This window comes from Anomalospiza imberbis, chromosome 10, assembly GCF_031753505.1.
Source record: "Anomalospiza imberbis isolate Cuckoo-Finch-1a 21T00152 chromosome 10, ASM3175350v1, whole genome shotgun sequence".
NCBI lineage: Eukaryota > Metazoa > Chordata > Aves > Passeriformes > Viduidae > Anomalospiza > Anomalospiza imberbis.
In genome coordinates this window covers 1,892,755-1,919,898 of record NC_089690.1, presented here as the reverse complement: position 1 = coordinate 1,919,898, position 27,144 = coordinate 1,892,755, and the positions used below count along the sequence as shown (strand labels likewise).

Below are 27,144 nucleotides of genomic sequence, written 5' to 3'. Positions count from 1 at the left end.
TTTGATTTCACTTTGCCACATGATGCTTTAAAATTTAGAATAAAAATTTAGAATTAAATTAAATCTGATTTCACTCTGCCACATGATGCCTTAAAATTTAGAATAAACACATTAAATTTGATTTCACTTTGCCACTTTGTGCCTTGAAATTTAGAGTAAAAATTTCGAATAAAAATTTCGAATAAACTCACTAATTTTGATTCAGCTCTGCCCCTTTGCGACTTAAAATTTCGAACCAAAATTTCGACTAAAGCCACTAATTCTGGTTTCCCTGTGCCCCGCAGTCCGCGGCGGAGTACGTGAAGGCGCGGCTGCCCGAGGTGCTGAAGCAGCACCTGCAGGACTACGAGAGGGACAAGGAGAACAGCGTGCTGTCCTACCAGAGCATCCTGGAGCAGCAGATCCTCTCCATCGACAGGGAGATGCTGGAGAAGCTCACTGTGTCCTACGACGAGGCAGGTACGGCCGGGCTCCTCCGAATTCCCATTTTTCTGCCCCAAAAATGGCTCAATTCCCCAAAACCCTGGTGCAGGTTCAGCTTTTGCCTTTGTTTTTGTGAAATATTTACTCCTCTTGAAGTGGTTCCTTAGAACTCTCATGTTTCTGCCCCAAAAATGGCTCCTTTTCAGTCCTTCCTCAAAGCCCTTGAAGTTTTGTCCTTGTTTTTTGTGAAATGCTTGATCCTCCTCAAGTGGTTCCTCATAATTCCCATTTTTCTGCCCCAAAAATTGCTCAGTTCCCCAAGCCCCCTGAGCAGATTGAGCTTTTGCCCTTGTTTTTGTGAAATATTTACTCCTCCTGAAGTGGTTCCTTAGAATTCTCATTTTTCTGCCCCAAAAATGGCTCAGTTCCCCAAAACCCTGGTGCAGGTTGAGATTTTGTCCTTGTTTTTGTGAAATGCTTGATCCTTCTCAAGTGGTTCCCTAGAATTTTCATGTTTCTGCCCCAAAAATGGCTCGTTTTCAGTCCTTCCCCAAAGCCCTTGAAGTTTTGTCCTTGTTTTTTGTGAAATGCTTGATCCTCCTCAAGTGGTTCCTCATAATTCCCATAATTTTCCCCTTGTTTTTGTGAAATGCTTGATCCTCCTCAAGTGGTTCCTCATAATTCCCATTTTTCTGCCCCAAAAATGGCTCAGTTCCCCAAAACCCTGGTGCAGGTTGAGCTTTTGTCCTTGTTTTTGTGAAATGCTTGATCCTCCTCAAGTGGTTCCCTAGAATTTTCATGTTTCTGGCCCAAAAATGGCTCGTTTTCAGTCCTTCCCCAAAGCCCTTGAAGTTTTGTCCTTGTTTTTTGTGAAATGCTTGATCCTCCTCAAGTGGTTCCTCATAATTCCCATTTTTCTGCCCCAAAAATGGCTCCTTTTCAGTCTTTCCCCAAGCCCCCTGAGCAGATTGAGCTTTTGCCCTTGTTTTTGTGAAATATTTACTCCTCTTGAAGCAGTTCCCCATAATTCCCATTTTTCTGTCCCCAACGTGGTTCTTTTTCCCAAAAACCTTGTGCAGGTTCAACTTTATCCTTGTTTTTGTGAAACCTTTATTCCTCCTGAAGTGGTTCCCTAGAATTTGCAACTTTCTGCCCCAAAAATGGCTCAATTCCCCAAACCCCTGGTGCAGGTTGAGCTTTTGCCCTTGTTTTTGTGAAATGTTTGTTCTCCTGAAGTGGTTTCTCATAATTCTCATTTTTCTGCCCCAAAAATGGCTCATTTCCCCAAATACTTTGTGCAGGTTGGACTTTTGTCCTCATTTTTGCGAGCTGTTTTTTCCTCCTGAAGTAGTTCCTTAGAATTCCCATTTTACTGCCTTGAAAAACTGCTCATTCTCAATCTTTCCCTTGTCTTTGTGAAATGTTTGTTCCTCCTGAATTGGTTTCTTAGAATTCACATTTTTCTGCCCCAAAAAATACCTCATTTTCAGTCCTTCCCCAAACCCCTTGTGCAGGCTGAGCTTTTGTCCTTGTTTTTGTGAAATGCTTCTTCGTCCTCAAGTGATTCCTTAGAATTCTCATTTTTCTGTGCAAAAAAATCACTCATTTTCAGCCTTTCCCCAAACCCCTTGTGCAGGTTCAGCTTTTCTCCCTCACAAATTCCTGACTTTTTGGGCTTTCCCAGCTGGGAGTGGACTGGGCAGGCACAAAACCTGATTTTGAGCCTGACACGAGGCCACGGGCAGCCAAACCCAGGCACTTTTGGAGGCTTTTTTTAACACTGAACTCACAGTTTGCAGATCTGATAACTTCTTCTAACATTTTCTTCTCGAGCAGTCAGAAATGCCTTCCAGCTTTTAGATCCTTTTGCAAAATACACCTCACACCAGGAGCTTGGCCAGCAGAGGTCAAATGAGGGTGCAGAATGTTTCTTTCATCAAATACGGCCTGCTTTTAATGATGCATAAAAAATAAGCTTCAGATTTTGTTGCTTTCTGTCACCCCTGTTGATCTTTTCTCACGCAGAATTGCCCAAAATCCTGTATTTTTTTTTTTTCTCCCTTAGTTTGGTCACTCCAGCTCTTCTTCACTTATTTTCATTTAAAGGAGATTGTCAGGGAGGAGAAAATGCAGGGAAATTACTGATTGCTGTCAGAAGGAAAAGAAGGCTTTTTCTGTGTTTGCACGGCGAAAAAAAAGATAAAAAGTGCCTGAAACACATATTTGGGGATTTATCTCACCCAGCAAAAATCATGTGGAAATGAGAAGCTCCATAATAACTGGTTTAGAAAATTCCCAGCAGCACAGCTGTAAATGAAAGCCCAAAATTCCAGCTTCATCAGAGATGAAGACACAGCAGCGGAGCCCCTCATCCTCCTACTTGTGTCCCCTGTCTATGAGAAAGGCAGAAATGGCTCTACCTGCCCTTGGAACGAGAGCTGACTGCGAGCAAAGCACAGAAAATGGGCAGTAAAATGTAATTACGGCAGCTGCTGCTGATCCTGGCTGCTCCGGCCCTTGGTGCTGGCATTTCCCTGGTTTTTTGGGCTTTTTTTTTTTTTTTTTTTCCCCCAGCAAAATCATCTGAATGAGGGACTCGAGCTGCTGCTGGTGGGGCAGAAAAAGTGAAGGGAACAATCCTCCAAAATTGGCAAAATAGAAGTGATGGCGGTGAAAGGGGAGAAAAGAGAATTCTGTCTGGCGGGGGGTGAGGTGGGGACGGCCCAGACCCCTCCTGCAGCACTGCCAGGGTTTCCTCTCTGCTGTAAGGATGAGCAGGTGGGATTCCAGCAGCTGTCAGCCAGGGGAGCTGCAAAAGGAGGGGTTCCAGGGGCTCCAGGGGCTCAGACACCCGTTGTGGCTGGGTGTGGTGGACAGGGACGCGCTTCCACACCTTTTCCAGCCAGGAAACCTTTCCCATCCTGTCACCAGAGGACACAAGGAAAAACGACGCACCACAGCTTTGGTCACCATGAAGAGACTAATTTATTTCCTCTGACTCCAATCATTTATAGTTCTCAAAAGGTGCCAGTGGATTGGAGGGTGAACGTGCCACCTCTCCAACGACACTGGACAAACTACCAGTCTATCAAATTTCTCCGCCTCTATGAAAGAATGCAAAACAATAGGTTGTTTACAGAAAGTTGCGTGAGAAAGTTCTCTACAAGAATGTAAATTCAGAAGGCTTTAGAAAATCCTAAGAAATCAGGGCGACACCATCCCTCTTGGAAGGACCATTTTGCGCCCCCAGGTAAATCCTTTCACCCCTGGGATGTTTCCCAGAGTGGGTTGAGTTCAGCCGCATCCATTTGCCAGAAGAAAGCTGAACTGCTCTGGGTTTGGCACAATTTTGGGTGTTAATTTGGCCTTTCTGGCAACACCCAGTGTTAATAAAGTGCAGCCTTGGCAGACTCCACACCCCAATGTGGATCTGTCCCTCTTTCTGTGAATCTTTCCCTTTAGGAAATCGATCCTTCAGAGCTACAAATAAAATGAGTTTGTCTGGAGATACTCAAATGCTGGCAAGATTTTTTGTGAGGTTTGAGTAAGGAAGCTTTAAAAAATGAAAGGAGGCCAAAAGTGACAGATGGGGACAAATCCTCTCCTAATCTCTAAATCCTTTAGTTTAAAAAGTGGCATTCTTGACTAGCTACGGCTGGGGTAATTTTGTGCAAGAATATTTTCTCCCAACAAAGTTTTGCTGGCTCTTAATCCCATTCCTTTGATTTACAGCATCTCTAAACGTCTGAGGCGGTCAGTGCCTGATCTGTGGCAAATTTTGGTTATTTAAAGGCATTTTGGCATTTATTTCCAGCGTGCCAGGGAATTCCAGCCTGCTGGGAGGTTCTGGAGGTGGTTTTGTCCTGTGGAAAATTGTTTTTCTTTTCCTTAATGGATGGCCCTTCTTCCTCAGGAGTCCTGAAAAAACTGAGTTTCATTACTGCACAACAAAAAAAGAGATGGGATTCATTTTTCCCTGCTGTCAAGCAGTCCTGGAGTTGTTGATACTCAGGGATTGCATCCAGAGCCGGGTGCCAGCCCCAGAATGGGGCCTTTTTTTAGCTGATATTTGCTGGTTTTGGGTGAGAGGGGCGGGAAGGGGAAGATGGGAACTGGAGAGGAGATGGGAGATGGGAAATGGGAACTATTCCTCCCATTTTAAGGTGGGCTCAGTGCTCGGGGGGTCACAGCTGGGACTCCCCAGTCTTGGAAGTTTTTCCCAGCTCCACCATGCTGGCATTCCGTGCCAGGAACAGCATTTCCCTGCTGATCAGGAATATCCGTTTCATGACAGAAATGTGATGTTTTTTCACATCTAAACCCAGCCCCTGTGGTTCTCTGCCTCCCACCCTGCAGGCACCACGTGTCTGATCGCCCTCCTGTCCGACAAGGAGCTGACCGTGGCCAACGTGGGCGACTCCCGGGGCGTCCTCTGTGACAAGGATGGCAATGCCATCCCCCTGTCCCACGACCACAAGCCCTACCAGCTGAAGGAGAGGAAGAGGATTAAGAGAGCTGGTGAGTTGTTGGAAGGTTCAGCTTTCATTGGTCACTGAAATTGACATTTTCCCCTGGGAGAGGTGGGAAGCACCCAGCAGAGGTGGCAGCAGATCAAATCTCTCCTTTTCCACCCAAAATTCCGCTGGGATGTCACAGGGCAGAGGTGGCAGCAGATCAAATCTCTCCTTTTCCACCCAAAATTCCGCTGGGATGTCACAGGGCAGAGGTGGCAGCAGATCACATCTCTCTTTTTCCACCCAAAATTCCGCTGGGATGTCCCAGGGCAGAGGTGGCAGCAGGTGACCCACCCCTTACCCAGCCGGTTGGGGTAAGGAGAGCAGCCTTCAACAGCCCAGTGACCATCCCTTGGGATCTCCACGTGGATAACCAGGAGCATCCCAAGAGCTTCAGCCCCAGCCCTGCCCAAAGCTTGGCTTTGAGAGGCCTGGTCTGAGCCTGAGGGAGGTTCAGTGCTAAAATCAGCTTGGATGTCCCAAAGAGCTCCTTGGATATTCCAGAGAGTTGCCTGGATGTCCCAAAGAGCAGATTGGATGTTCCCAGAAAGCTGCCTAGATGTCCCAGAGAGCTCCTTGGATATCCCAGAGAGCTCCTTGGATGTCCCAAAGAGCTCCTTGGATATTCCAGAGGGCTGCCTGGATATCGCAGAGGGCTGCTTGGATGTCCCAAAGAGCTCCTTGGATGTTCTAGAGAGCAGCTTGGATATTCCAAAGAGCTGCCTGGATGTCCCAGAGAGCTCCTTGGATGTCCCAAAGAGCTCCTTGGATATTCCAGAGAGCTGCCTGGATGTCCCAGAGGGCTGCTTGGATGTCCCAAATAGCTGCTTGAATGTTCTAGAGAGCAGTTTGGATATTCCAAAGAGCTGCTTGGATGTTCTAGAGAGCAGCTTGGATATTCCAAAGAGCTGCCTGGATGTTCCCAAGAGCTCCTTGGACATCCCAAAGAGCTGCCTGGATGTTCCCACGAGCTGCTCTAAGCGTTGCTGTTTCCCCCCAGGTGGATTCATCAGCTTCAACGGCTCGTGGCGCGTGCAGGGCATCCTGGCCATGTCGCGCTCGCTGGGCGATTACCCCCTGAAGAACCTGAACGTGGTGATCCCCGACCCCGACATCCTGAGCTTTGACCTGGACAAACTGCAGCCAGAGTTCATGATCCTGGCCTCGGACGGGCTGTGGGACGCCTTCAGCAACGAGGAGGCCGTGCGGTTCATCAAGGAGCGCCTGGACGAGCCGCACTTCGGGGCCAAGAGCATCGTGCTGCAGTCCTTCTACAGAGGCTGCCCCGACAACATCACAGTCATGGTGGTGAAGTTCAGGAGTAGCAGCAAAGCCGAGGAGCAGCAGTGAGGAGCCCCCGGGCCCGCTCAGGACTCAGAACAGTTTGTCCGTGGTGGGAAGCTCCAGGAACGCCGTGCGGGCTCTCCCGCAGCAACGGATCTCTCTGGGCTCTGCTCGTGGCTTGACAAAAGGAGCAATACAACAAATCCATGCTGAGCGACCACAAGAACCCAGTTTGTCCCCGTGACCCTGCCCTGTGCCCTCGCTGCTCCTTAGGAACCGACTGGAACCTCCCATTTCTCACGTTTCTTTAGGAATCCTGTGTAGGTTTTTGGTTTGATTGGTCCCCTGCGGTGTGGCAGCCCCAGGCTGGCTCAGGGGCACGGCAGGGTCAGGGCAGTGCTGCTGCTTTTCCCTCGTGGGTGTCACTGCTCAGGAGCTGCTCTCGTGCTCCTCATCTCTGTCCCCTGGCAGGGGTGGGTAGGAGAAGGGTTTGTGATGTGAAGGAGGAAGAGGAGCCAACTCTCAGCCTGCTGCCACTGCTGGCTCTCGCTTTGTTTGACCTCCCCCCAAAATAAACCCCTGCCAAGCATGTGAGTAGGTAGAGCTCCTGAATGACCACGTTTATTCAGGCTGTGCATTACTCTAGAACAGTTCTTCTAGGCCATATTGTATCCAAACCAACTCATGGTGGACTTCAGCAAAACCCTGGGAGTTCTGAACCTCCCGGACAGGAACAGAGCTCAGCTGGGATAGCGGAATGTCTGTCCTTCGCCGAGAATCACCCTGACCTTATTTCTGTGGCACGGACTTGGAAAGTGATGTGAGAGAAAATGAATTTCACTGGTGACTGTCGGGAACCTCACCCAAGCAGGGCATTCCTCAGAGCTACCTAGCTGGAAGTCAAGCCTGTGGAAGACTTCCTTGTACCACTGCAGATGGATTTGTGGTGTTAATCCCAGGGCAGACCCCTCTGGAACGGGCTTTTGGGATGACATGCAAATGCCAGGCAGCATCAATGCACTGTAGAGATGAAAGGTTGTGTTAAATCTAGATTTTAAAAGTATGTTTAGATCTAACTTTCAGTATTTAATTGTATTTTGGGATCTGTGACTGCTGTAAGTTGGAATGAGGACAGTTTGGGTTTGCCGCACCTCTGGTACCAGCTGTGTCATGGCAGAGGGACAGGGCAGGCAGGATTTTGGATGGCTCCTTTATCCTTATCCTGCCTTACAGAAGTCCTTGGGATCTCCCCAGAACGTGGTCCTGGACAATCTGCTCAAGTCTTCAGGGTGATGGAGGCTGCCTGTGTTTGGGTGTGGAGCTGGGTCAGGGTTCTGATGGATTCCTGGCCTTGCCTGCTCCTTGGGAAAGGAGAATATTCCTCATTCCCCAGCTGCCTGGCCCCCCTGCTCACCTGCAGGGGTTTGGGGTGGGGCTGAGCTGGGCTGGGGAGGTGCTGAGGGGGTCAGGGTCTCTCAAGGCAGAAAATCAAAGAGCACAAACTTCTGCTCGAGAAGGAATCCCCATCTTTGTCTTGTTTTGCCCCTAGGTCACCTCTCCCCCAACAAGCTTCCCTCCTTTAATTTGTTTGGGGATAATCTCAGCCTTCAGTTGTCTGTGGTGGCATTTCCAAAATGTGTCTGGACCCCTGTGCTCGTGCTGAAGTCCAGAGCCCCTGAGAAGTGTCCAGCAGCCTCTGTGCAGCAGGCAGGCAGCCTGCACCGCTCCTTTCCCAGGGGATGGGATGGGAGCTTCCTGACTTTCCATCCCCTGCACTCGGTGCAGCTGAGCTGCAGCCTGGCTGCTCAGCTGGGCAGCTGACAGGAATTGGGAATAGTAATTGGTAATAATCGGTAATAATCGGTAATAATTGCTTCAACTGCTCAGCGTGCAGAGGTAGCTGAGGTCAGAGTGCTGCAAGGGCAGCCCTTGGGTGATGATTCCATGGCAGTGCTGGATCCTGGGCTGGGATGGCACGGCAGCAGGGGGGGAGCAGCTCCAGGCAGAGCTCGGTGTGTGGAGTTTGCCTGCCCTGTGCCCTTCACTGTTCCCCTTGTTCCCTTTGGAGGGCAAAGGGAAAGAGGGATTCCAGCCAGCAGCTCTGAAGGAGAGGATGTTCGTGTGCACAGGCATCCCCACTGCCCCATGGCAGGCACTGCAGAGGCTGGAATGATGGTCCCACCCAGGAAAACAGCGCAGGGTGGGAGCTCCTGGCTGCACGGAGCATCCCAGGGCAGTGAGCATTGCTGAGGGATCCGGGAGCTCTGGCACAGCCCTGGCACAGCCAGGAACACGAGCTGGCAGGAGCTGCAGCCGGCAGAGCAGCTCACGCTGGAAGTGAGCCACTGCCCAGGATTCAGGCAGACACAGCGGGGCAGGAGAGGTTTGCAGGTTTGCCAGGATCGTTCCAGGATCGTTCCAGGATCGTTCCCTGTCCCTCCGGGCAGATCCCAGCCAGCCCAGTGGCTGCAGCTGCAGCAAGAACCGGTTCACACCTTCAGCTTCCTCTCCCCCTCCCTGGCAGGGCTGTGCTGGCCAGAGCCATCCATGCCAAGGGTCTCTGCCCAGCCCGGGGCTTTCTGCTTTGATTGCTTTAAAAAAGGAGCTTCAGCTGCTTCAGGTTTAAAGAGGAAGGACTGGAGGAGGTGAGAGGCTTTGTGTGCTCTCCCACATCCACGTGCAGTGCCTACCTGTGCTCCCAGCTGGAAGGTTTGGAAGTTTCCCCTCCAAATGAAGGCATTCCCGACTTTCCAGTGGCGCTGATTTGTGCCAAACTCTGTCGTGACACAGCTGGAGGCTGACAAGATGAATTCCTTGTACATATTGCTTATGCAACCTGACCAGTGCAGGGTTCTCCCACTGCCTTAACACCCCATCCTCCATCTGGGAAGGGCTGCCGGCTGCCCTGGCCAGGAATGTCCCTCTGGCTGTGGCAGCAGGGCTCCAGCCTTGCTGCTGCTCTCCTCCCAAAACCAGGGAGCTGCCTTGGCACAGCTGGGAGCTCTGCAGGGCAGCTTGGTGGCTTCATCCCCTCGGGGACATCTGGAGCCTCAGGGCACAGGGAGTGGCAGCCAAAGAGCATCTGTGGGTGGCCCGAGGTGACAAATGGCCCTTGAACCTGTGCTGAGCCAGGCTCGGGAACGGGCTCTTCCCAAACTGGGCTCTTCCCAAACTGGGCTCTTTCCAAACTGGGCTGTTCCCAGGCATGTCCCAGCTCCCAGTGCCAGGGAATTGGGCTGTTCCCAAATTCAGCTTTTCCCGAACTGGGCTGTTCCCAAACTGGGCTGTTCCCAGGGATGTCCCAGCTCCCAGTGCTGGGGAATTGGGCTGCTCCCAAATTCAGCTTTTCCCAAACTGGGCTTTTCCCAAACTGGGCTGTTCCCAAACTGGGCTGTTCCCAAACTGGGTTTTTCCCAAACTGGGCTGTTCCCAAACTGGGCTGTTCCCAAACTGGGCTGTTCCCAAGTTGGGCTGTTCCCAGGGACATCCCAGCACTCTGGAATTAGGCTGTTCCCAAATTCATCTGTTTCCAGGGATGTCCCAGCTCCCAGTGCCAGGGAATTGGGCTGTTCCCAAACTGGGCTCTTCCCAAACTGGGCTGTTCCCAGGAATGTCCCAGCTCCCAGTGCCAGGGAATTGGGCTGTTCCCAAATTCAGCTTTTCCCAAACTGGGCTGTTCCCAAACTGGGCTGTTCCCAAACTGGGCAGTTCCCAAGTTGGGCTGTTCCCAGGGATGTCCCAGCACTCTGGAATTAGGCTGTTCCCAAATTCATCTGTTCCCAGGGATGTCCCAGCTCCCAGTGCTGGGGAGTTGGGCTTTTCCCAAACTGGGCTTTTCCCAAACTGGGTTTTTCCCAAACTGGGCTGTTCCCAAACTGGGCTGTTCCCAGGGATGTCCCAGCACTCTGGAATTAGGCTGTTCCCAAATTCATCTGTTCCCAGGGATGTCCCAGCTCCCAGTGCTGGGGAATTGGGCTGCTCCCAAATTCAGCTTTTCCCAAACTGGGCTGTTCCCAGGGATGTCCCAGCTCCCAGTGCCAGGGAATTGGGCTGTTCCCAAACTGGGTAGTTCCAGGGATGTCCCAGTGCTCAGGAATTCAGCTGTTCCCAGGGATGTCCCAGCTCCCAGGTCACTCCCCCGGGACGCTCTGATGATTCCCTCAGCCTGCAGCACGGATTGCTGTGGAGTTCATCCATCCCTCGGATCCTTCCTGGAATTCCTGCCAGGGCTGGGGCTGTCCCAGCCTGTCCCTGGCTTGGTGGCACCGTGGCTCCTTCTGCTGCCCTGAGACTGTCCCACAAACCCCACAGCAGCCCCCCGGATAAAGGATTTCAACTCCCACTGCTGCTGTTGTCGCAGGGTTAAACCATTCCCAGAGGTGAAATTAAAAATATTGTGAAGATTTTAGAATCCAGGAGTCAGAAATAAAGCGCTGCATCAGCTTGAGCAGTGTTGGCTGCAGAAAAACCAATGCCACAGCCTCAAAAAAAAAAAGGGAATTTTGTGTCTCAGGATACAGGACAGCCCTGCTTTAAATAATATGGATTTATTGCTAATGCAGCTGATACTTGTTTTACACAGACAAGCATTTAGTCAGTGATTATATTACAGAAAAAACACCTCACCGGCCTTTCATCCCCCAAAGCAGGATTTTAGGCCTCTGAACAAATTTCCAAGGGAGAATGTTCTGCTGGAATCTGGCCACTGCAGAGCCCAGAGCTGCTGCCCCTCGTGCCCAATATATTCATAAATGGCCTTTCCAAAACTCCCAGAGAAAAAGATCTGTACAGGCAATGAATAACGAGCTGAACTTTTGTTATTTCATCTTTCCAGTGCTGACTGGACAAGGCTTAGGGGAGCAGGTGGATAAATCTGGATCTTCCTGAGGTAACTTAAAATTCCAGGGACCAGCTCTGGAGGATAACCTGGGTGCTCTGGGAAGCAAAACCTGGTGGGTGCAGCTGGAGCCTTGCCAGAGCCACAAAGAGAGCTTTGAGGGCAGTGCTTGAAGGAAAAATGTGTGGATTTCATGGATCTGGGCAGCTCCTGTGCCTGCTCTGCTCAGCCCTGAGCAAGCTGGAACGAGGTGGTTTTTAAGGTCCCTTCCAACCCAAACCAGTCTGGGATTCTGGGAATTAAATTATCTGAGCAATAGGGAACTAAAGGACTTTTTTCCAAGCATATTTCATGGCCATTCCTGCATTTTTTGAAGCCTGTGGAGTTGCATCCGTGGACACAGGCAGCCTCTCTGACGCCAATCATCCGTAAATGTGAGGCAAAATTTAGGGAAATTTCCCAAATATCCTGTTATACTGACCACAGGGAGTGCTGCCCCTACATTTTCCCTTATGATTTATGGGGAATTTCTTTGTGCCAGGATGCACACAAAGCATTGCAGCATTTTAACTCCTCTGAAATAACATCCAGACTGGGAATTTCACCTTGGAACCCACTTTTGCTCCCTACCCAGCAGCAACTTCCAAACATCTTTGCCCAATTAATTATATTATTATTATTATTATTATTATTATTATTATTATTATTATGTTTTTCAGGTCAGGAAACCCCACAGTTTTCCTGTAAAAATCACAAATATTTTGAATTCTGATTTAATACAGCTGCATGAGAACAAATTGGGAAACCTTTAGTCTGTGTTTTACACTTTGTTTTTAGTATAATATTCTAGGCAGATGCAATAAAATTTGCCACCACCCCCCCCTCCCCACTTCAGTGCCCAGATTATTTCATACTTTTAAGGTTTTTCACCTTTTGCCAGGCTGCTCACACTAAAAACCTCCCTAAGAATGGCTTTGAGCAGAAACAGGAGCTCAGTCAGGAATTTTACAGCCTTTAAAGCAATAATAAAGTCAGAATCAAACACAAGCCAGATTTGGAAATGAGTTTTTTTTTTTTAGGAAAGCCAGGAGCAGGATGGATGTTTTTCCAACGCTGCTGGCACTGTAAAGGACAATTAACTTCAGGTGGCACAAAGAGATCACTGTGTATAAACCTAAGCCTTGGAACCTGTGAGCAGTGTCAGCATTTGGGGCACAGAAACCCCAAATTCCTGCCGGTGACAGGAGAATTTCTGGCCATCCTCACCTCCCCAGGACTCTCATTCCTCCCTCACCACAAGCACTCTCTGCTTTATCCATCTTCTGAAGGAGGCAGAGTCATAATTGCATTTTTATTTTGGAAAAAGCAATACAAGCTGTGCTGTAGTATCAGTGTTCTTGTGGTAAATAATTTATTTCTAAGCATTTCACATGGCAGGCTTCGAGAAGAACGGAGGGGTTTGGGGTTTGAGATGTGAAAACAACCACAGAACAAGGCAGTTCTCCCAGGACCTGCTCAGAGAACAATCAAATCCCAGTTCCTAAACCCACAGCATAGCTGGAATTTCACCTGGATCTCAGAATACAAAAGCATCATTCCCTCAGTTATGCAATACTGTATTCCCCCCACCCACCCAAAAAAAAAAAATTAAAATAGCCTTTATTTTTTAAAAGCTTTGACCTTTTCACCATCAGAACACTGACATCTTAAACCCTTGTCTGGAGAGTGTTGTCCCCAAGACTTTTTCATCCCTAAAAAAACACAAGCCCCTCCTGAAATTCCACCCCAGCCCCAGGTGCAGCTGTGGGGCAGAGCAAAAGCCAGCAGTGTCCCTTGGGTGCTGGAGGCACTGGTGACCCCTCAGCCCTGCTCCTGGGCAGCCCTGAGCTCTGTCTCTGGGAGACTCCGGGGCTGTGGGGTCGTGCCAGCCCGAGGGGAAGCCCTGGGAGCGTGGCCAGGACGTCTCCGTAGTCCCTCCCCCGTGTAGTGGATGTGTCCAGGTTAATTCTGTTCATGCAATTGCAAATTCTGTATCGTTGTCCATTAGAAGTGTAAACTACTGAAAACTGGGCCTTGCTGATATGAATAAAGTGATTAAAAAATGGTCTTTACACACAGGGAGGAGTTGGTCTTCTTTAAAGTAGCAATGGGGGGATTTCTTCCTTTTTCCAATTTTAAAACCGGAACCAAAAAACTCATTTAGAAACAGGCATAAATCGCAACAGGGTTCCAAAACTCCTGGGATGCATCACACACAACACACAGGGGTGGGGGGATTGATGATCCCAATGTTTTTGGGATGTCCAAATTGATGGTGAGCTCCACTCCATCTCCCTGGTCTGGGAACACCAACAGGAACACCAGAGTTTAACATGGACACACAAAGTGCATCACATTTCCAGCATTTCTCACCTGCTCCTGCAGATCCCACAGGATCCCCAGGCTCCTGGAAGCCTTGTGGAGGTAACATATTTTAATAACAAGGTGTGACAGTCTCAGCAGGGTTACACAGAAAAAAACGTTGGGTTGGGTTAAATTCCATGCTGAGAGCAAACAAAGGAGAGTGGAAATAAAACAATAAAACCAATCCAGGCAGGAATTCAGGAAGCTGCTCCAAGCTGCTTTCTTGGCAGAAGCACCTTTCCTCTGTGGCATTTTGTGCATTCCAGAAGATTCAGGGGGAAATCCCAGGGCTGCTCCGAGGCAGACAGGACAGAGCATTCCAAGGCACCCTCTGGGTGTGGGATGCACACCTGGAAAAGTGCTTTGTGAATCCCTGTTTTCATTGAAGAGCACTGGAATGCCCTAGAGAAACGCTGCCCCAGCAGTCAAGAGTCATCTCCAGAGGCCACTCTTACAGCAAATGGAAGTTTCTAAATAAATCCACCATCAAAGGCAAGTTTTTGTAGTGTTGGATGACAAATCCTGCCAAAACTGGACCAGTTCGCTTGATGTAAGGCCATGAACTGCAATCAAATGTCTGTACTTGCAGATATCAAAGTTGATTTTATAGAGAAAGAATTGTTCTGCGTCTTCTGGAATAGTGATGTTGACTTTGAGTATATTTACACAAATTCCCACGTAAACATCCTCAAATTTCAGAGGTTTGACGTGGCCCATGAGCTCGTAAGTCCTCAGAGCCAGTTTTCCATCCAGGATGTATCCCAGGCCGCTGCAGTAGGGAGGATACAGCTTGAAGGGATACTCCTGGTAGGAGATGTACCTTTTGCTGTTGAAGCCTCTGTAGGCGAAGTTGTCGATGAGGGGATAGCCGGTGAAAACGTTCTCCGAGGAATTCAGCTGCAGCAGGAACTTCACCAGGTTGGGAGTGTTGATGAAGACATCGGCGTCGGTCTTCATGAAGAACCTGGCGTTGGAACAGAACTCGGAGAACCACTGGAAGGCCATGATGGTCTTCAGGGTGAGGTTGTCGTAAGTGTCCACGAAATCCTGGCGGATGATGTCCCCGTAAAGGATGCTCTCGTCCTCCACCGCCAGCGCCGCCGCCCTGTCCTCCCTCTGCATGTCCTGCCCCAGCAGGAACAGGGTCAGGATGTGCTGGCCCCACCAGGAATCCCGGGAGCCCCATGTGATCCTGATGGCCTGCCTGGCTTTCAGGTCCCTGGGGCTGGAAGCCACCAGGATGACCAGGAAGGGGTGGAGGTCGGCGCACCGGGGGCGTTCGCGCAGCGTGAACGGGCGCGGCCGCCGGTACACGGGCTCGTTCTCGTAGAAGTACAGAGGGTTCACGTTCTCCAGGCCAGCCCTGGAGGAGAAGGTTATGTACCACATGGTTATCAGGGAAAACATCAGCAGCCACAGGAAAGTCCATTTCAGGGGTCTCATGTACACGGCGCTGACCAGGACCACGATCATGGTCAGGATCTGCTGGTGCCCCTCAGAATCTGTTCCATGAGTCCTGGAGCATCTTCCTTGCTGAAGAGGAAAGGGGAAAGTGGCATTCAGAGTGCTGTTAGTCAAATATTACCTTTTCCTTTTCCTGAAGTGCCAGCTGGGACTGTGCTGTGGTGTCAGCCGAACCAAGCATTCCTGATCCAGCTGTCACGGCCCTGATCCCAGGATGGATGGCAGCAGGGCACAGAGCCCCTGCCCAGCAGGGTTTGCAGGGTTTGCAGAGCAGGGCTTGCACTGAAAGCTCGTGGCTTTCACCCTGGAGATGCCCCTGCACAGACCTGATCTCCAGCCAGGATCCTGCTCCAAGGGCTGTGATCCCAGGGACCACAGCACCAAGCCTCTGACTCGACTCCACCTCAAGGGTAGAACACTGTGCACAAAACCCAACAAATGCTCAGGAAAAGGATGCTCTGAGCCTCCGAATTTTGTTGTTTCTGTTAAAGACAAAGTCTGACTGATCTGTGTGAGCTGGAGCACTGGGACAAGAAAGCAAGGATTTAATCATCATTCAAGGTTTGAGCAGTTCCTTGTTCTGAGGGAAAGGGGCGAAGGTAAAAATCAACTTCCTTAAACCAAGCTATGTATTAAAGCTGTTTTTGACCAAAATCATGACTGGTTTTACCATGAGCCAGGTAATTTTTGGATTTGAGGCACACAGATCCACAGCAGGTCCTTCCAGACTCCTGTGGAATCCGTGCTGAAGCCGCTGCTCCAATGTCAGGATTAGATTCCAATGGATAAATCTTCACAAAACTCAGTTTAATACCAGACCCCCAGGCCTGTACCCTCGTGTAGTTTTATTTCCTTAAAACCACATGTGCTCTATCATCTATTTTAGATATCTTTAAGCCAAAATAACTCCAGTGCCTAACTGTGGGAATTCCAAATGGTTTCTGATGTTTGCAGTAATAATGTTTATCCTGCACGAGCACACACAAAGACACAGTCAGGATGGTGGAAGGTTTGATTTCACAGCACAATTAATTGCTCTTTATCTTCAAAAATATCACTGCAGGGCTCATAAATGTTTTAGATTTGACAAATAAATCCAACCCCCAGAACAGCACACTGGAATCCAGGGGAATTTGATTTTCCAGAGCCCACCTGCCTCGTGTTTCTGTGTACGATCTGATTTTAAATTAATCATCTTTAAACAAAGCATTTGGAGAACATTTCACCAACAATGGCCTCAAAACGTATCAAAGCAATTTCATATAAAGCAATTAAATAGAAGAATTTTGGTTGGATTCCTCTCAAAATCAGTAATTAACTAATAGGAATCTTCTCTTTTTATGCATCAATCTGACTTTCAGTGGACAGTAGGAAATACATACTGGAAGAAAATAACCTAAGTTATGTATCAGTGCTTATTATCTGATTTTAGATCAATAACATTCATTTGGATGACCAACTTTAAAGCATATCAGTGAAAACTGATCTGTTTGATCAGTTCTTGGCTGCCTAAAGGAAAAAAAAAATTTGAAATGTTTTGATTCTTTATAGGAAGAAAAGCCCGGTTTCATGACACTATGAACAACAAAATTGGATACAAATCCTGATCTGCTACGTAAGGAAAAATCTGGGAAAATAAACATCAGTTCAGGTGCTTCAGGAAACCCCAGCCACATGGGGAAATAAATGCCCACCTTCTCCTATTTCGAGTGCTTGAAGCAAAGTGAGGCAGTTGGGTCAGCGAGGTCTGAGCACTTCTGGTCATGGTGCAGGTTCTGCCCTTGCAGCTCCTCCTCCGCTTCCAGACTTTGTGCTGGCAGCTTCTCCCTTCCAGCTCCTTCAAGGGCATTACTTTCATTGTCTTCCAAGCTGAGATTGTGCCAAAAGATAAAACTGGTGACTTTTGAAATAAATGTGAGGCAATGCAAGGCTCAGAATGCTCCACAGGGATTTAGATCCATCTCCCACACAGGTAGGGGATTGTGGAGTGTGGACGTGCTTGGGCAGGAAAAAGGTGGGAAATTCTCATATTCATTAAAGATTACTAATTATAATAACCAATAGTTCAATATGATGATTTTAAAATACCATAATCACAGGTGTATAGGAAAATAAATCCTTTTTAGAGCTACCAGCAGAAACAATTTGGAAATATATGATTTAAAGCTGGCTTTGAGGCCGGCTTGGACACGGCCTGGACTATGGGAGGTGTCCTTGCACACGCAGCAGGGGAACGAGATAACATTTAAAGTCCTTCCAGCCCAAACCAGCCATTGATTCTATGTTTTTAAACTTAAAACCAATCGAAACTAGAAGCAATTTTGCAAAACCCCGGGCTGCGATGCTCTTATATAACAAAACGTCAAGGTTTTTATGTCAAAAAAAAAATTTAAAAATCCCTTTAAAAGACCTTTACCTGCCACTCGCTGTCACTCGTGCGTGCCCAGTCCATCGGAGCTCCCTTTTCCGAGGGCGGGGAGGTCCCGGCCGGGCAGGAGGGGACGGCAGCGGGGATGTGCCGCCCTCTGCCGAGCTCAGGCACCCATTCCAGCCCTTTCCTGCGGTTTCTCATGCACCGCGGCAGCGCAGCGGCGCTCGGGGCTCGCTCGCACTGCGCGCTACCCCCGCCCGCGTCTCGCTCCACCCTGGGCTGCCCCAGAGCCGCGTGCCCGTTCTCCATCCCATCCCATCCCATCCCATCCCATCCCAGCCCATCCCATTCCCATTCCATTCCATCCCATCCCAGCCCATCCCATCCCATCCCATCCCATCCCATTCCATTCCATTCCATCCCATCCCATCCCATCCCATCCCATCCCATCCCATTCCATCCCATCCCATCCCATCCCATCCCATCCCATCCCATCCCATTCCCCATTCCCCATTCCCCATTCCCCATTCCCCATTCCCCATTCCCCATTCCCCATCCCATCCCATCCCATTCCCCATTCCCCATCCCATCCCCATCTCATCCCCATCCCATCCCCATCCCCATCCCATCCCATGCCATCCCATCCCAATCCCATCCCATCTCATCCCATTCCCCATCCCCATCCCATCCTCATCCCATCCCATCCCAATCCCATCCCATTCCCCATCCCCATCCCAATCCCATCCCATCCCATTCCCCATCCCCATCCCATCCTCATCCCCATCCCATCCCATCCCATCCCATCCCATCCCATCCCATCCCATCCCATTCCCCATCCCATCCCATCCCCATCCCATCCCATCCCATCCCATCCTCATCCCATCCCATTCCCCATCCCCATCCCATCCTCATCCCCATCCCATCCCATCCCCATCCCATCCCATCCCATCCCATCCCATCCCATCCCATCCCCATCCCATCCCATCCCATCCCCATCCCATCCCATCCCATCCCATCCCATCCCATCCCATCCCCATCCCATCCCATCCCATCCCCATCCCATCCCATCCCATCCTATCCCATCCCATCCCATCCCATCCCAACTCATCCCATCCCATCCCATCCCATCCCATCCCATCCCATTCCCCATCCCCATCCCATCCCCATCCCATCCCATCCCATCCCATCCCATCCCATCCCATCCTATCCCATCCCATCCCATCCCATCCCATCCCAACTCATCCCATCCCATCCCATCCCATCCCATCCCATCCTATCCCATCCCATCCCATCCCATCCCATCCCAACTCATCCCATCCCATCCCATCCCCATCCCATCCCCATCCCATCCCATCCCATCCCATCCCATCCCATCCTATCCCATCCCATCCCATCCCATTCCCCATCCCCATCCCAATCCCATCCCATCCCACCCCCGTCCCTTTCCCAGCCCCATTGCCGTATCCCGCTCGGGGCGCTCCGGGCCGGCCGCAGCGGGAAGGAGCCGCTCCTGTTCCGCCTCCCCGAGCGCTGCCGCTCCTCCGCCCTCCCCGGCCGCCGCCGGCTGCCCGGCTTCCCTCCGGCAGCCAAGGCCGGGCAGAGACAGCGGAGCTGCCTCCCCTTCGTGCCTCGGCCGCTGGAAGTGCCCGCAGCGAGGATTCGCTGCCCAGTTAGTGCATCCATCGCACCGCGTCACTTCATCAAGCGCCGGGATAGCCAGCCTGGGCGAGCTGGGGACGCGCGGGGCTCACATTCAGCTCTCAGTTTACAAAAGGGTTCCCGGGCAGAGTTGGAGCTCAGGGTAGTCTGTGCTCAATCAGCTCTCCCCGCTTTACGGCTCGGGTGCTGCAGGGGGACTGGAAGGCAAGCTCAGCACAGGCGGGGCGGTCGCAGCCTGGCGGAGCAAAGCCACCCAAGCCCAAGCAAAGGCGGAGGTTCCGTCCGCTCCGGCTGCCGGCGGCGCCGCGGGCCCACAGCAGCTCGGGAGCGCTCTGTGCTGCGGTCCGACTCGCGAGCAGCGCGGGGAATCCTTCCTGGGAGCGGCTCCGGCACGGTCAGAAACCTGCAGAGCCCCACACGAAATACCTGTGTAATTACCTGACCTGTAAAAAGTCAGGCTCTGCTCGATCCCTGCTTTGAAGTGACAGCTGATGGAGGGAATAACCGCTGTGATCATAAACACCCGGTGCAGGTGGAGCACACAGAGCAGAGAACTGTGAGTGATCTTCGAATCACAGCTGGGGACCGACCATCCATCCCTGCCTTGCTCAAAATATTCATGTTTTATTGGAATCTCATCAGGGAATTGTGGTCCATTTGACGTGTTAGCCCCGTGTTCTGCAGTTTCCTGCCTCCCCATCTTTCAATTCATTCATGTCCATTCATTTGTAAAGAAATGCAAACACTTTCTCCCCTGGTTTAATACCCCCTGACCTACTCCTGAAAACCCCTACACATAATCCATCTGTGTTATTAACTGTGAAAAACGTGCAGCAGTGAGTGCATCTCTTGTTGCCCGCAGTTAGTCCCAGTCTAACCCTTTTAGCCCCAAGAGAAACCAGATTATAACTTGTCTGTCAGGGCTGAGGTGGATTTTACGCAACCAATGTCGTAATTATCGAAATGATTGCTCTATCAGTCAGCAGCTTGTTACAAGACCTTTACATCTTTTTGCTGATTCTGGACTTTCTGAAGCAAAGAGAAATGTTTTCCTGGGTGTAAGGGCAACTCCTGCAGTACTCAGGATGTGTCAGAGCAGCCCAACGTGCATCCACTATCAGGAAAATGAACAGTCAATAGGAACTCATTAATAGCTGACTACATTTTTTATCTCCTCATGTTTCATTCTGCTACTTGGAATGGTGGCCAAAAAAAAAAATTTTCAAGACTCGGTTATTTCCTCGCTTCTTGACCCTTTCCTGAAGGAAATCTTCATTGGGCAACCACAGAGTAGAGCGAAATGAAGGTAACAGGAATTTTTAATGTGAGGCAGCGGGATCTCAGTGATGACCAGACCATGAGGCTCCACCTTGTGGGGTGCAGTTAAACTCGTTCACCAACAACACAAACAAACTCCCGGAGTTTACAGCCCTGGCAGGAGGAGTCACTGAGGCAGCTGCTTAGAGCAGAGCCCAGTTTTAGTGGAGTTCTCTTAGGGTTTTACTGAGTCCATGGGCTGGAACTCGTATTTGAGACCACCTAAGATCAGTTTGTGGGAGATGAGATGCACTGATAAATCAGCTACCTGCTCATTTTGTGGCTTGCTATGTATGGACAAACCTTAAATCTTAAATGTCCCCTCCTCACTGCTTGTGTTCATATCTAGATGCCTCGTGAAGGCTCAGATAGAGCAGAGGCTGGGCAGAGTTCCAGAATAAAGCAGGGATTTATTCAAAGGATCTCCTCCATGGATCCACCTTGGGCAGCACCAGAGCCCAGCCAGGGCTGCACCCAAGATGAACCCAAATGGTCCCAAAATGCACGAGCGCTCCCGGGGGCTCTCGCTGTGATCAGCTCTGCTCCATTGGCACACTGGAGTTCATTGTCCCATTCCAGCTTTAGCCCATGCAGTCCCATCCTGCTTGTTTTTCTCTCTCCAGCCCACGTTGTTTGTGCTCCTGGGCCTGAGGTTTGGATCATTTGTCCTTGGTGCCCAGCTGGAGAAGGAATTGTTTTGCCCACCTACTCTGTGAAGAGAGCTCACCAACACTTAACATGAAGCTCAGACCCCCACACTAAAGCAGCACAGAATCTGAATATAAAACATCAGAATATAAAAGCTAAAACTTAAGGCACCAATCTCATTTTTCTCCCAGATGGCTGTGGATGCTCAGGGGGATTCTCTCAGAGCCAGGACCTGGCCGTGGTCATGGAATCCATGGATCAGGCTGCAGGTGCTGTTCAAACAAGCTGGCAGCCTGTAACCTTTGTGCCTGTGCCAGTGGGGCCGTGGTTACTCATCCCAGTCCCACCCACAGGCTTGGCACGGAGCTCTGCGCCTTCCGAAGCCCCGTGGCTCCTTATCGCCTCGATAAAAGCAGTGTGTGTTTGTGCAGAGTCTGGCTGCTCCAGAGCTCACAGCTGCCTCTTCTCCCTCTCTGCTTGTGCCTCACCTCAGGAGGGGGAAAGGCAGCGACACAAATTGGGCCTGGGGGAGAGGGGAGTATCCCTGGAATAGAGAGCTCCCCGGGATAAATGGGCCTCCAGAACGCCAAGCCCTCAATGAAGGGGGCCAACATCGTGATGCTGGGGCTGGACTCTGCAGGGAAATCCACGCTGCTCTACAAGTTCAGGTACAAAGATGCTTTTATAACAATGCCCACGATCGGCTTCAATGTGGATATGATTGAAGCAGGGAAAGATTTCACACTGACATTCTGGGATGTTGGAGGACAGAAGAAAATGAGAGAGCTCTGGAGCAATTTCCTGGAAGACGCCGGCGTGCTGCTGTACGTGGTGGACAGCTCTGACAAGTGGCGGCTGGAGGAGTCCAGGAGGGAACTTGAGCTCATTTTAAAGAATGAATCCATAAAAAACGTCCCGATGGTCGTGCTGGCGAACAAGCAGGATTTGCCTGGAGCTCTGAACGCCGAGGAGATCACCAGGAAGCTCAAGATGAAGAAGTACTGCAGTGACAGGAACTGGTACGTGCAGCCCTGCTGTGCCAGCACGGGAGAGGGGCTGGCAGAAGCTCTCCAGAGGGTGGCCACGTTTGCCAGGCAGTACAAGAAGTCAAAGGAGACTTTCATCACCCTGAAGGAACTCAACTCCTTTTAAGGATTTCTATCATCCACTTCTGGTGACTCTTTGTTGGACAGATTAAATCTGGAATACTGGAATATTTTATGCATAAATATTTATAAAGGGCTTTGACAATATTAAATTCCACTGTTATACCTGCAGATACTTGATATACCTGATGGGGTATCTCATACCTGAGATAGAACTCTGTAGCATTTTATTATTATTTTTTTATTTACATGGGTTTATTCAAGTTGAATTATGAGAAAGGGGCAGTCAAGCACATGGAAATAAAATAGGTGAGCAGTGTTTAAGTGGCTTAAATCAAATGAAGATTCAAATCAATTTTTTTTCAAGATGTAAACCAACCAAGTCATTTGGTCAGCAGTGATCAAATGCTGTTTTGTAATAAATGTAATAGATGTGTTTCTTATTTGAAAATAGAGTGGGGTGACAGCTTCAACTCTTAGTTACGTGCAAGAGAATTTGGCTGTTTCTGCACTCTGGAAACAAATCCTGCAGAGAGGTGGTGGCGAGCAGGACGAGCTCCTCACCCAGCCCCAGGCAGAGCCTGGCTCCAGGGCTGTCCCCAAGGCGCAGCTGTGACCTCCCATTGTCCCAGAGATCCACGTGCTGCTCCTGTTGTTCCTGCACTGCTGCACTGCCCTCCTCACTGGAGATCAGCCAGGGAAGAGCTGAATCCCATCGGTTCTGTGCTGGCTTCCCAGTCCTGGGCTCTGGAAAAGGCCGGCTAGGGGTCCTCTGGTGCTCCCGCTTCTTTTGTTTCAGGATTACACCAAGGAAGTAGGTGGGAAGTGGGAAGTTTACATTTCATTCTTACTAACAAACAGACAGGAATGGCCAGTTATAAAAGGGTGAAGCAGCAATAAAATCACCCAGACATACGCTGTTGTCTCATGCACGGGTTATTCAAAGACAAACTACATCAGGTGGGTTTGCTGAAATAGTAAACAAAGGGAAGTTTCCCAACAGTAGCTGTTATTAATACTGAGACTAATTAATTACCAGGGGCTAAATCCTGTGTCATGCTGAGACTCATGCTAAAAGCAGAGCAAATGTCTGAACTTCTCATTGCCCGCTCTGGTGATTTGGTCTCAATAGAAAATATCATCTTCTCTCCCTAAAAGGATCTTTAAAAGTCATCAGTGTTGGTTTTCCAAGCCAAAAAATGCAATGTTTAAAAATGTGCTATTTCATATTGATACATTTATAAACGTTTGCATGTGTATAGGGTGAATTCTCCTAATCTGACCACGTGTCTGTTATAAAGCAGAATTTAGTTCTGTGGCCTCAGGACTTCCTCAGGAAGAAACACTCCTGAGAGATTTAATGAGGGTGCACCAGGGTCTCTAATTAGCCAAGAAGCAAGTTCTGAAGGGAGAAATAAAGTCGGAAAATAGACCAGCTCATACAACTAACAATGAAAATAAGCTCTCAGGCACACAGGCCCTTCTGCAGGTTATCAAATTACACTAAATGACACTCACATCAACTTGAAGAAATGTTTTACATTATTCTTCAAAGGAAAGGAATAAACTCAATTCCATTCACTTTATAGGATATCAAGTATTTAAAAATTGCATTTTCGAAGAGCTTGTTTTCCCAGAGGAGTGAAGGCAGGCCTGTTTTAACTGCCCAAGGAGACTCCAACCTTTTGGAATCATTGTAAAGGTTTAAAATAAATATCAGCCAAGCTGGCTTGGAGGCGCAGGTTCAATTAGGTGCCTGAAAGTTTAATTAAAAACCTCAGTGAGACAGAGAAAAGTGACCACCCCTTGAAGGCCATGCTGCTAAGGCACAAAAAGCTGATCCCCACGGAGATAAATGTCCCATTGACAAGGGACATCAATCCAGAGCCAGGGCTTCACGGGTTCCTCTGCTCCGGGAGCTGCCAGGGCTTTTCCAACCTGCTTGGATCAGCAGAGCACTCGGGGCTCCCTCAGGATGGGACAGAGATGGAGTGCACTGCTCCAAACCTGGAGCAAAAACCTCCCTGGCACTCAGCACATCTTGGGGAGGTGCAGAGGAAGGGAATTGGGGCTCACCCCGGCACGCTGTGTGCTCCTGGGGGAAGCCTGGGAATTGTTGGATCTCTGATCCCATCACATGTTCCGTGGTGAAATCAGTACCCAAGGACTTCCAAAGGTTCCAAAGTTTCCAGCTCCATCCCTCTTGGAGAGTTGGAACTGCTTGGCTGAACACCATGAGCAGAATTGTCTTGGTGTTTCAGGAATTCTGCTGGTGCTAAAATCCAACCCACAGCACAGGGATAATTTATTCCTGCATAACTTTGGCTTATTTCATTATTTAGAATTTTTACAGACCACTCACTAAAAAACTTCTAGGATTTTTGAAGGGTCTGGGATGCTTTGAGATAGTGAGAAATCAGAATCTGAAGAGCCCTGAGGCAGTAGAGCTGAAGTCTGGGATCTGAAAGCTTTTCATGGGACGAAAGGCCTTAAAGAGCTGGGGTCAGATGTTTGTTGGGGTCAGCTATTTATTTTACTTCAAATTTGGGTTTTCACTGGCTCACCCTGCTGTTTTGTATTTTTAATTGCTGTGTTCTCAAATCCTTCAGTGTCTGCTCCTATTCCTTAAAGAGTTTGCTGTCCCTGACCCTTTGTGCTGACAGAAGAGTCAATGTGACAAAAACGAGTGGAGCACAAGAAGAGAAGGATCTGAACCCCAAAGCCTGCAGGACCCTGTGCCTTCCCAGGGAGATGTGTTTGGATGGCTCCATTTAAAAGCTGACAGACCCAGAGGATGGGACCTGTCCTGTTGCCCATTCCTTGATAAGATCCCTGTGGTTTGAAGTCACATTGAGGTTTCTGAGTTCAGGAATAACTCGTGGAGCTCATTGAACATGGCTCCAGTGGGGTGAAATGGGGATGAAATGCCATTTTAAGGGAAGGTGTGGAGCAGCAGAATAATTTGGATAGCAGCACTCCCTCCTGCTTTGCCTGGGAGACAACAGTCCAATAATTCAGAATCCAGGAGAAGCGTGCTGTCTAAGGAAGGCAGGACAAGGCTTCTCCGGTATCAGATAACTGGTGTTAATGTCTCTGATAACTGGTGTCAAAATGTCTCTGTGCCATCTCATTTCGGACAAGTAACTTTGGGTGTCAAACAAGTTCCAGGTGCTGCAAAGGACACAGCACCACTTTGAAGTGCTGTGTGCACATTAAACAGGTTTTTCTCCCCAAGTAAATGGGCCGTGCTGCTACAATCAGGCTTCCTCCACTTGAATTAGCTCAGGTATCCTGTTTGGATTCTGGACATCCATCTCCTCAGATCCCACAGCCTGGATTAACCAACTGGCTGTAATTTGGGATGTAAATTCTGGAGAGTGGAGGCCCTCAGCACACACCACACTGCAGGGACCATTTGCAAATGGAAATTCACGGACAGTAACGAGCCCAGACACATTCTGAAGGCAGGGGATTTTAGCAAACTGAGCATTCCTTGTGCTTCAGTTTCTCCAAAATCCCGTTCCACAGCTGTGCTCGGTGTTCCTGCGCTGCTCCTGCTCATCCCCGGTGTGTTTGTGGCACTTGGACTGACACGCGTCCCCTCAGCCCTGTCACCTGTGTGTGCCCTCCCTGCCTGTACCCAGCAGAGCTTTCTCCCTGTCCTCGTCCTTCCCCGGGAGCGCCAAGGGAGTGCAGCTCCCGTGGTCTCGTTATCAGATTTCCCCGGGGTTTTTGGGTTTGCTCTCAGCCGCTCCTCGGGCTTGGAGTGACCTACAGACATTTCCAGACATTTCCAGCCCCATTTCATTGTTCTCTGCCAGGTCCTTCCTCAAAGCTCTCCTTTCCCACGACGCATGCAAACCTCCTGACAATGCTTTACGAGCCATGGCTTTTGATGAGTATTTTTATTATTTCCTTGTTCTCCTCATATTTATTCATCCGCCTTACAAGGTGCTTTCCTTGGTGCAAAGATCATCATTTTGTTCTGGGTTTTTACTTTTGTTTTAACCTTTTGTTGACTTGTTTTTGCTTTGTTTTATCCTTTTTATTTGCCCGGCCAATGAGAAGTTTCTAGGCCTTGTATTACCCTGATTGTGGCAAAATACCTGCAAAAAGAAGTAATTTTATGTGTTTAATAAACCACCTGGCTCTGAAGCCTGAGCCATGCATATTATTTGGTTTCAGCAATTATAGTTGCAACAGCAGCAAGGATTTTATCGATCCAGACAAAGGCCAATCTCCTCTGAAATTCTGCTGGGCTGTTAAAGGGTGACTGTGCCTTAATCAATAGTTTTCAGGTACTTTATCTAAAGCACACACGTTTATCACTGAAGAATGTGAGTCTCTCAACCTTCCCTGAGCAACTCAGAGAAGTTTTATTTCTTACAGGGCCATCCCAGATTGCTGGGAAAATCCCTCGTATCATATGGATGTAACACAAAACATAAAGGCATTCTGCAAACAGCTTCATTAATAGATGATAAATTAATGGCTGGCTCCTCACGGGGTGGCTCAGGGCTGGATGCCTTTCCCTGCACAAGGGAGTAATTTTGGATTGAATTCACGTGGATTTTCCTTTCTTGAGGATTAACAATAAAGGGAATAATTTTGGATTGAATTCACGTGGATTTTCCTTTCTTGAAGATTAATAATAAAGGTTTAATTTACCTAAAATGTCTATAGGTGGTCACGCAATTCTTATGTGCCCATCAGTATTTACACAGCTTGAATTCTCTGAAAAGGTGAAAAAAAAAAAAAAGAAAGAATTACAGAAGAAGAATTTAAGGAGTTAATCTGGAGGGATGGTGGGGGAAGATAAACGACAGCAATACCAGGAAAAAGGGAAACGAAAAGAAAAGTGAGAAAATTCTCAGGCCAAAGTACTGAGTGTTGTAAAAACACAAAGTAATAGAAAGAAAAAAAAAAATTCCTTCCCAGCCATTAACTTTGCACTGTGGTGCAAAAGCTGAGGCTGCTCCTCTTTTAAAATCAACATTTCATGGGTGCAATCCCTCCTGGTGCTCACAGGGGGAACTTCCCTGGGCTCTCCCTGAAGGGTCATGAAGGCAGCAGTTTCACAGATCAAATACTATCAGGCCATAAAGATGATGTAACTTT

At 49.1% G+C, this 27,144-nt stretch overlaps 3 protein-coding genes and 1 long non-coding RNA gene across 5 annotated transcripts; 3 read left to right on the top strand and 1 right to left on the bottom strand.

Moving 5' to 3' along the window:
* The first annotated feature begins 277 nt into the window (after positions 1-277).
* PPM1L (protein phosphatase, Mg2+/Mn2+ dependent 1L) lies at positions 278-7,688 on the top strand. Its single transcript, XM_068200201.1, has 3 exons — positions 278-459; positions 4,780-4,941; positions 5,938-7,688. Exons 1-3 carry the CDS (start codon positions 423-425, stop codon positions 6,285-6,287), a joined length of 549 nt encoding a protein of 182 aa, XP_068056302.1. The 5' UTR covers positions 278-422; the 3' UTR covers positions 6,288-7,688.
* A 2,019-nt stretch (positions 7,689-9,707) lies between these two features.
* On the top strand, positions 9,708-12,684 carry LOC137479705 (uncharacterized). 2 transcript variants are annotated; one of them, XR_011002444.1, is made up of 3 exons: positions 9,708-9,771; positions 9,854-9,956; positions 10,344-12,684. It is a non-coding gene; the product is annotated as an uncharacterized lncRNA (long non-coding RNA). The 2 variants fall into 2 exon arrangements; XR_011002443.1 differs by having other exon boundaries at positions 9,749-9,771; positions 9,879-9,956.
* A 1,080-nt stretch (positions 12,685-13,764) lies between these two features.
* Positions 13,765-16,755, bottom strand: B3GALNT1 (beta-1,3-N-acetylgalactosaminyltransferase 1 (Globoside blood group)). The gene is made up of 2 exons (XM_068200200.1): positions 16,620-16,755; positions 13,765-14,994 (listed from the first exon to the last, which is right to left on the bottom strand). Exon 2 carries the CDS (start codon positions 14,932-14,934, stop codon positions 13,948-13,950), a length of 987 nt encoding a protein of 328 aa, XP_068056301.1. The 5' UTR covers positions 14,935-14,994; positions 16,620-16,755; the 3' UTR covers positions 13,765-13,947.
* Positions 16,756-21,027: 4,272 nt separating this feature from the next.
* On the top strand, positions 21,028-22,120 carry ARL14 (ADP ribosylation factor like GTPase 14). Its single transcript, XM_068200199.1, has one exon. The coding sequence runs from the start codon at positions 21,491-21,493 to the stop codon at positions 22,070-22,072; it is 582 nt and encodes a 193-aa protein (XP_068056300.1). The 5' UTR covers positions 21,028-21,490; the 3' UTR covers positions 22,073-22,120.
* The last annotated feature ends 5,024 nt before the right edge of the window (positions 22,121-27,144 follow it).

Bases quoted from the DNA above. Each gene is read 5' to 3' on its own strand.
- PPM1L (XM_068200201.1), top strand. From the start codon at position 423: ATGCTGGAGAAGCTCACTGTGTCCTACGACGAGGCAG. The intron at 460-4,779 runs GTACGGCCGGGC...CCCACCCTGCAG, and splicing joins TGTGTCCTACGACGAGGCAG to GCACCACGTGTCTGATCGCC. The intron at 4,942-5,937 runs GTGAGTTGTTGG...GTTTCCCCCCAG, and splicing joins GAAGAGGATTAAGAGAGCTG to GTGGATTCATCAGCTTCAAC.
- B3GALNT1 (XM_068200200.1), bottom strand. From the start codon at position 14,934: ATGATCGTGGTCCTGGTCAGCGCCGTGTACATGAGACCCCTGAAATGG.
- ARL14 (XM_068200199.1), top strand. From the start codon at position 21,491: ATGGGCCTCCAGAACGCCAAGCCCTCAATGAAGGGGGCCAACATCGTG.